Source organism: Aplidium turbinatum, chromosome 10, assembly GCF_918807975.1.
Source record: "Aplidium turbinatum chromosome 10, kaAplTurb1.1, whole genome shotgun sequence".
NCBI classification, from domain to species: Eukaryota; Metazoa; Chordata; class Ascidiacea; order Aplousobranchia; family Polyclinidae; genus Aplidium; species Aplidium turbinatum.
Window position 1 is genome coordinate 8,585,308 of NC_137481.1, and position 8,944 is coordinate 8,594,251.

Here is an 8,944-nt window from a genome sequence, read left to right on the forward strand (position 1 = left end):
TGTTTCTTTCTAAAACATCTTCGTGTTTTGTATACCGTATTATCTTGAAAGGACAGGATTTGTATCCAAATATCGCTGAAGGAAACTTTATTTTTGTTAAATTCTAATATAAACAAAGAACATTCTATGCAAAAGTCAAGATATAACACAATGCAGCTACACATTTCTGAGACATGCATCTCTACTGTTAGTTTTGGCTGATATTTACGTGTATAAGATTTCAAGTTGAGGATATCGCATGAAATATTCATACAAGCTGTTAGAGAAAAAGGCCTGGGACAGAATAATAGATGCTGCTGTGCGAGGTTACTCGTCAATGAATCAGTAGCAAACTGGAAGGTGAACTGTTAGCACAAGTTGGCCAGTTGGCTGCATTTTCTCTATAATATCCTTATTCAACGGGAAAGAAAAACTCATGAGAAAAAAAGAAAATATAACAAGTTATAGATGTCCTTTGCGCCTGCAGTGTACTAGCCTAGCTACTGATTTTATTGTGCGATAGTCATTAAATAATTAATGAATAAGGTCTTTATTACCCAGTACGGAAAACAGTAGATTTAACAATCAAGAAAGTATTGTTAGGCACTGGAACTATCCCAAAACATGTTAATTCAGATGTAAGAAGTCTATAACTCTATAGTCGACCTGCAGAACATGTGGATTTCATAGACCTTAATATGAAGACATTGCACTGGTAGCAACAATTGGGAGATGTTGCCTGAATTTGCTGCCTCATAAGCAAGAAGAAGAACTCTATAGCGTTTCGGCTTAGGTCTTCAAGTTGCTTGAGAGAAATACAGGATGCATGTCTTACTGGTTTTGCTATTAAGTGCATAGTGTGTTCAAGCGGTTATCATATCAAGCAGTTGAAGTTAAGTTATCTAGTTTATTAATTTTTGTTGTTGTTGAAACCATGATTAATTTTAGTACGGTACCACTCTAAAGTTTCGAAGAAGAACAGTAAACCAATCACCGTTCCAGAAATTTGATAGTCACTTTTAAGGAAAGAGCAATTGTATTTTGTCATCCACGGAGCATAAAATTGTTTGTAGTTAAGATTGAACTTGAGGGCAAAATATATATTTTTACTTGCGAAACTAATAGGACACGAGCAAATACAGTAACTCAAACATGCGATAAAATAATTGTAACCGAAACGATTAGCAAATAGCTATAGCATGATAACTTTTGAAGTTTTACTTCACAAATGTACTGTGAAAAAGCTCTAATTTCCCTAATTGAATGCATGCCTAATGGATTTAGATAAGAGTAATGCTTAAAATTTAACTAAAACAAGACACATAACTTCATGAAAAAGATTGTATGAGCATTTATATATCATGACTTTCAGTGAACAAAAATCACTTAACTGTTTGATTATGCTGCAGAAACTAGCATTATATATTTTGTAATAATGATTGGTCATAGCTTTGTCATCTGTAGCTTGATAGCCTTGATTGGAGTATCTTGTGTGTCTTCATACTACATCAATCCAAAGTCAAAAGCGTCCTCTGTCCAAACTGACCTATTTGATGACGATGGCTACAACGAGTATTCTGAAGAAGCAAGCGAGATGGAAAGTGAAATATTTTACAACATTATACTGAATGAACTTTTAAATGAAATTGACGAAGAAGAAGTGTTGGAAGGTTGGTCTGTGTAAATGTTTTTTTTTAATACTTTTTTGGCGCTAACTTTCTACAACACGTACCACACATCTTCTTATGTAGTTGCTTGCATTTATGCAGAAAATAAATTATTGAAATGGCATTTTTTTTTTAGTAGCCTACTGGGTTTGGAAGTCATCATAGTTTTATACCATTATTTTTTTGATTTCTTAAAACCTTAAACAGACAGATTTCTTTGAACCTTTGTAACTAAAATTTACCACTATTGAAACAGCTGTCTGTCTGACTCTGGGTGTCTTAAATCACCTCTGCTTTAAATACTTATTTACTGTAATCGGGTTTTTTTGATCACACAATGCTGTAAAACAAGGTATATTCTCAATCGGTCCACTTAATGTTTATGAAGAAGAGAGCACAGGCTTCCCTTTCCTTGGTTTTACTGCATTTATATTTTCGTTGTGGTACAAGTAGCTGTCACCTTATTTGGAGCTAAAACTTAGAGAAAACTAAATTTTAAAACCTTCACTTTATATCAAATTTGAAACTCTTTAACATGGGAAGTCCCCAAAATAAATTTCAACAAAACACTCATCCGTGAAATTGAGTCACTTTTCGTTGACCCTAGTTTTTGATGTTACCAGTTATAATGTTTAGACAAACTGAGATGAAACCAAACGATAAACCTTTAAAGTCATGCTATTTATGTTTTTTTCTTGTTATTAAACAAAGTTGTCAACTTGCTTGACTATTTGCTTTTTATGTAGCTGAAACCACGCTTTAACTAAAATTAATTTTCAATTTTGTGACATTTATTTGAAAAGAAGATATCTTTTTTACGCTGGTTTTGTTTGTATTAAAATTTTATGCTTATTCAAAAACATAAAATAAATCATTTTCTCATTATTGAAAACTTGAGCGCCAAAAAAGTTATAACAAACAAAGATTGAAAAAAATTATATGCATTTTTCTATCAGGAAATCTAGAAGATCCTCAAAAAGAGCTAGAGGAGCTTGAAGAGGCGCTTGACACGGAAGATGGGAGGTGGTTGGATGATATAACGGTAAAAAAAGATTTTAAAACAGTTTACATAATAATTTATCATTCTTTTATGACTGAGCAGACGACAATGACATAAAAACCTTTACGTTTAAATAAAACATCAATACGGAACCGGATTACAGTAGATTGATCACTTCATATAGTAATACAAAATACGTTTTTAATATGACTCCTTCTTATCGTTTATCAATACATGTTGCTCATATTTTTTTAGCTGAGAGCTTGAATAGAAATATGTTTTACTGGCCAGCATGCATAGCCATAAATTTCACGTTAATTTTTTTATTATTCTCGCTATAGAGCATATGGTCTTGTCAGGTGTCTTTGTGTACGATCATTTTATATGTCAACAATACTGTACGAGCTTCCTGTTTGATCGATGGAAAATCAATTGTTTTTAGACATTGCGACATTATCCTGGTTAAAGATTGTAATAAAATCGACTTGACATATTGTATTGTTTTGAATTTTTCTTTGAAAGTTTACCCAAAAATTTAATGTCATTAATCACGTTTGTCAATATAAACGCACGGGTAAAAATAACAAGAATTCTGGCCCGTGTCGTTTGCTTGTCCCCACAATAGCAATTTATCGACTCACTGTCGATAGCCATGTTTACGCTTCGTTTAATCATCTGTAGTGGGGCACATCGGCTCGTTATGGTTGTCCCAGTTACGTATTCATCTGTCATCAAATCAATTTTATCAGATCAAATTGATGAAATGAGATTATGGTCTGCGTATGACTTCGATTAAAATTGTTCTTTAATATTGGGGTATTTCTTCTCACTCTGTGCAGCATAGTTTTAGTCATAAAATTCATGTAAACAGGGGAGCCCAATAAATCTGACTAAACCTGCAGAGCAAATATGCCAAAAATTAGACATAATCTTTTTGGCATTGACATTGGGGTACTTTGTGCACCAGGATGTGAAAGAAGATCTGCCACCGAATTATCATAATGCAACCGAAATTCACACAAACATTGGCAACACTGCTGTGGACATAAAAGAGAGTATTGACAAGTCGACAAGCAAAGATGGAAGTGAGTTGTAATGCTTTTTTATTTTGTTTTGGTGATATATTATTTTCTTACGTTATGAACCATAAGCCTAGTAGCAAAATTCCTTTTTTGGCATTGATTGAACGTCCTTAGACGTTGATTCAGATTTCACAACCCCAAAAATATTCAGCTGCGGTGGTAGACCTGCTTTTAAGCATGGCAGGATTTTTAACAGGACTGGAGTCCGTCTAAACATAGCCGACTGCGCAATTTTTATTAGATTGATTCCAGTTTGGAATAGGTTAAATTTCTTCTCACTTCCGACTCCATAGCCCAGCGTTTTACATTAGACTGACAATTATATTTAACTACTTTTATAATAAAAAAAAACGCAGCTGTTTTAGTTGTTCTACACGTAAGTCTATTCTATATTTTATGTTAAATGTAGCTTATCTGGTGTGTCATAGATATTGATAATTTGCTTTAAAAGTTTGAAATTGCGCGTCAAAGGCTTAGCCGTATCGTTAAAAAGCCTAAATAGTCCAGAACTATTGTCGTTTCTTATCGTGCGTCATCAATCGAAAAACCGTTGAATTATTTATTTGAATCAACAAAACTGAGGTTGTCATGAGACCTTGTCAGTTGCAATCACGTGACGTATAGAATCACTTTTTAATTGATTTCCGAAGCTCCGTGTTTTTTTAGTCATTCAGTTCAGTCACGCAAAAGGGAAAAATATTTGAGACTGCTATTGAAGACTTGAGTTGCATAACTGGTAATTAGTTGCTCAAGTCACATTTTGTGGAAATTCAATTATCACCAAAATATGTTGTACGATGGTCAATGTACTGTATGTGTCTGTGCAAAAGTTGATTTAAAAACGACTCAATTTCACTATGCTGTACACACGCTGGTGTTTGTTTTGAAACAAAAGATTAAACAGCGTTGAAAGAACTTTAATTTGCTTTACCTTAAAAGTCGTATGTTGGACTGAAGTAATTCTTCAACTCAGGTCTTCAATTGCACTTCTTATTGAACCAAATCATTTTTTATGCTCTGTGCATAAATTTACAAAGAAATCTAATGGAATACATTTGAACCTTTTGTCGTTGACTTGAACATTCAAACATTTTACATTTCGAATCGTTGCCGTTTTCCTTAAGAGAAAGACTAGGGTTTATATAAAAGATACAGAGACATTCAGCGTTAAAAAACTTTTTAAAACGAATATGAAGGTCTGTTGTATCTTGAAATCAGGCTTCTTCATTTTTTCAAACAAGATTCAAAAGGGTAACATACAAGCAGATTATGGATCTCATTTTGTATACACAACAACTATAACATATGGTCTGTCCTTCCGCTGTTTAACATCAGTAAATAAATATTTTATACCCTAAGCGTAGGCCTATAACATTGCTATTATAGGCTCATATTTTTGTTATCGAAGGCGTTTATGAAAACATAGACTTTATTATGTTGTCAAGAAAATCTATGATCGTTGGTCTTGTTCTGGACTTTCTGTCATTGCAATATTTATTCGGACCACATGGCCATTTTGTTTTAAGTGACAAAAAGTTTTTATACTTATCTCTTGTTTTTCAGAATCTACCAGAGTATCTAGTTTTCTAGAAGCTGCACCTGAAACGAGTGACCAACTGTTCCAGTGCTCGTTGAAGCATCCGTGCGATGATGGTAAGAACCTTTATCTTTGTTTGAAAAAGTCAAAGACCATTTGTTTGGCGAAGGTTTTCCGACGACATTTTACCAAGAAAATATTTTGTGGTGTTCTAAAAATATAACCAACATCAAACTGTGTACGATTTAAATAGACAACAAATAGATAGATTTTAATTAGACAGCAAAAACGTTTTTACTCACATCACAAACAGATTATATTATTTTATTCTGAATATTCACCGACGCAAAAACAAAATTAAAGAAATACATTTCTGCGTTTCCCAGTCATCAACTCAGCCCAATCCATTTTACTTTTACGCACTGTCTGCAGATATTGAATCAATGTAAAAAGAACGGATTTTCTGGCTGAGGTTGCTTGGTTGACCTTCGCCTATGTTTGGATAAGCTCTTGTTTCTCAGCAGAAAACCCAATCGATTTTAAATAAAAAGGCTCCGACTGAGAGATTAAAAAAGCATTTGTAACGTCATGAATTTAAGACATGCGGTATTGAAAAAATTAAAATGATTAATCAGAAAAGGTCATTTTGGTTCACTTGTATTCATAAAATGTAATTCGATGTTTTTGTGATGGATTTCTTTAGGTTTATTTTTTGGGTAGTATAGCCCAAAATGATTAGCAGCTAAATTTCTCATCAAGATCGCTTTTCTTTGGTAGGCCAATACTGCTTTGAAACACAATTCTACAGCGAGTGTATGACTTGCATGAATATCGGTTCTGCTTGTGTGGACGACGCCCAATGCTGTTCTGAAAGCAGCAGCCTTACAATGTGCGTGGAAGGAACTTGCAAGGAAAATGCCATGCCTGGATCCAGTGGAACTATTTGCGATGTAAATATTCTCAAAATCTTATCAAATAGTTTTATCATAATTATAGCAATAGCGTAGTTTATTATTGGATGATAATGTAGACTGTAGGCTATACTGTATGTGGTTTGAGAGAGAAGTGCGATTCAGAGCTCTATTCTTCTACACGACTGTGGTAAAAATAAAGTGTGTGAAATATATTATTCAGTATTAGCTTTGGGACTGATTGTAAAGGACGTCAAAACACAGAGATTACTTGTTAAGTAAATGGAATTTTATTTTATGTTACTTCATAATTAATGATGTCCCTGGGTACAGACGTATAATACGGTTTATATAAATAATTTATTGATCATTCTATTCTTGCTCTTATTTCAACAGTAAAACGACGGCTTGTCTTGGCAATGACAGCTAAACAATTTTGCTTTGGTACATGCATAATTCATTGAAACTAAACAAAATTCGCCTTTTTTTGGATCAAAATCATTCATAATATATGGGATTCTGTTCATCGATAGTTTCTTGTACATTTTCAGACAGCGGATGACTGTCAGCCTGGTCTATGCTGTGCCAAGCTAGAGGGATTTCCTCAAAGCGAGTGCAAGCCGCTAGCAAAGCTGAATGAGCAGTGCTCACCTCATTTAAACTCACCGTCAGAGATCATGTTGGCACGACCCAATCTCTACGTTTGTCCTTGCGAGAAAGGATTTGTTTGCAGAGCAAGGTACAGTAATACCATTATCATCATCTGCTAGGTTGTGATTTTGTGTTGTTATATTGTTTTTTTCATCGGCCTTAGTTTCATATTCATGCCGAAATAAAATCTTGAAAAGTATTGAATGAAACAATATTCCAAGGATAAGTTGCAGCAATTGCAAACAAAGTGCTCAATGCACCAAGCAGAACTAGCCTAAATCAAACACAGAAAAAGTAACATGGATAAGTTATCATGTTGGATAACAATTACCAGACGCAACACTTATTCAAATAGAATGAAACAGTGTATATGTGTTACAGATCAACAGCACTGTATGAGACTCTATCCAACGAACGCAAATTCACCCAGACCTGTTTATCGGAAATAAATTACAAAGACGGTTAGTTTTAGAGGCATGCAAAATCACGATAACCATCAGCTTAAGTACCGGAAAATATGTTCACACCCAAACAAAAAATTTCAAAGCCATTAGCAAAAGTTTGACGTAGGGTTACTTATTTGATACGACCACAAGCCAACCTGATTGCTATGCGATATCAGATTTGCAAATAATGCAATTGCAAACCTGAGGTTAAGAACTACAGAAGTGATTTTGATATTTTGAGTTAATGCTAAAATCGTGAAGATTAATCGTAAAAGCATTTTTTCATGTAAAAGTTTATTTCATAAACTGAATGATGTTCTCACATTATTAACTTGTACAAAATAATTCAACACGTGTTTTGATCTATCTTTAAACAACGTTAACCTTCATCTTTTTCGAAATCTTTGTTTCATAACTTAAGCATTTCTTAAAGTCAAGTCTTCAATCAACCGTTGATGAATTCCACAAGCAAAGTATTTTTTATAGAAATGAAGGGAAAGTCTGTGTATTTAATTTGCTTGTTGAGATGAATTAAATTTCCATCATATGGTTTTTCCGATTTTAGAGAACATACTTGTCCTGACCACTTATGTCAAAAAATCACAGAAATATTTCTGTTTGATTTCCTGCTAACCTGCGTAACATTTTTTCCAGCTTTGAAAGTGCAGCAAAAATCAAGTTACGGAAGCAGCGGACCTAAGGAAGTGGCGCCTCCAAGCGGCTTGAATAATCAAGATACGCTCGACCCACGTTGGCAAGCACGAGTCGAAGCAGAAAATGATCAACGATTTGTCAGCCCATACGTCCTTCGACGTCACCAAGCTATAAAGAAAGCGATAGCTATGGATTCCTTGAATGATCTAGTCATGTGACTTAGCAGATGATTGTTTCAAAATTTTATACCAACCTTATGTTTTTCTTTTATGATTACCGACATAATAAATCCTATGGCGTACATCACTGGATAATTAAAAGTTGATTTTGATACATTCTTTCTTGCTGATTGATTTTTGTAGCCTATAAATTCTGTTGAAATTCTAATAATTCAACTGAAACTTTTTGTTGGTTCTGAAAACAATTTAAAAAAAAGGAAACGAGCGCGCTGCACAATTTGCGCATGCGCATTAGACAGTCGCAATCAAAATGATAGAAAATTGTCGATGTGACATTGATACGCAGTTGCTCTCTTAGCCTCTGTAGGCCATACTCAATAAACTTTAGGTGTCGTTGCTGTTACTATTGTTTGTCTGTCTGCTTTATTCTTCCTATATTTGCACACTTTTTATTTATGCCTATGTTTCGAAAGTTATGTACCGTAACTAAAATAAATCGTCCTTTGTCCGCAATGTTGTTACGTCAAATAAAGAACATTGAAAACACAAAAATCTTTTAGATTTCTGAGTAATCAACAAAGCTGTTGGCATTTCTTCTGGCTTAAAGTTTTTATCTACTGTAAGTGCCAGGAATCTATCATAGAAAAAGAACAAACTAATTTGATTAAAACAAAAAAGACACAATGCTAAATCTTTTCTCTTTGACAATAATGGACAGGATTAAAAGGTTTATTTTAATTACGTTCCTTGAATAATTAATTAACAATGTAAAACTGTTCAGTGTTAAATATGTAGACCGATGGCAGAACGTTAGTAGATCTAGGCAAAATGTCCCTCA

The 8,944-nt window shown here is 33.9% G+C and overlaps 1 protein-coding gene across 1 annotated transcript; it reads left to right on the forward strand.

Annotated features, from left to right (window-relative positions):
• The first annotated feature begins 1,393 nt into the window (after positions 1-1,393).
• On the forward strand, positions 1,394-8,643 carry LOC145778702 (dickkopf-related protein 3-like). Its single transcript, XM_082590256.1, has 8 exons — positions 1,394-1,649; positions 2,603-2,688; positions 3,614-3,731; positions 5,292-5,381; positions 6,043-6,215; positions 6,728-6,915; positions 7,209-7,288; positions 7,928-8,643. The coding sequence occupies exons 1-8, from the start codon at positions 1,415-1,417 to the stop codon at positions 8,143-8,145; spliced, it is 1,188 nt and encodes a 395-aa protein (XP_082446382.1). The 5' UTR covers positions 1,394-1,414; the 3' UTR covers positions 8,146-8,643.
• The last annotated feature ends 301 nt before the right edge of the window (positions 8,644-8,944 follow it).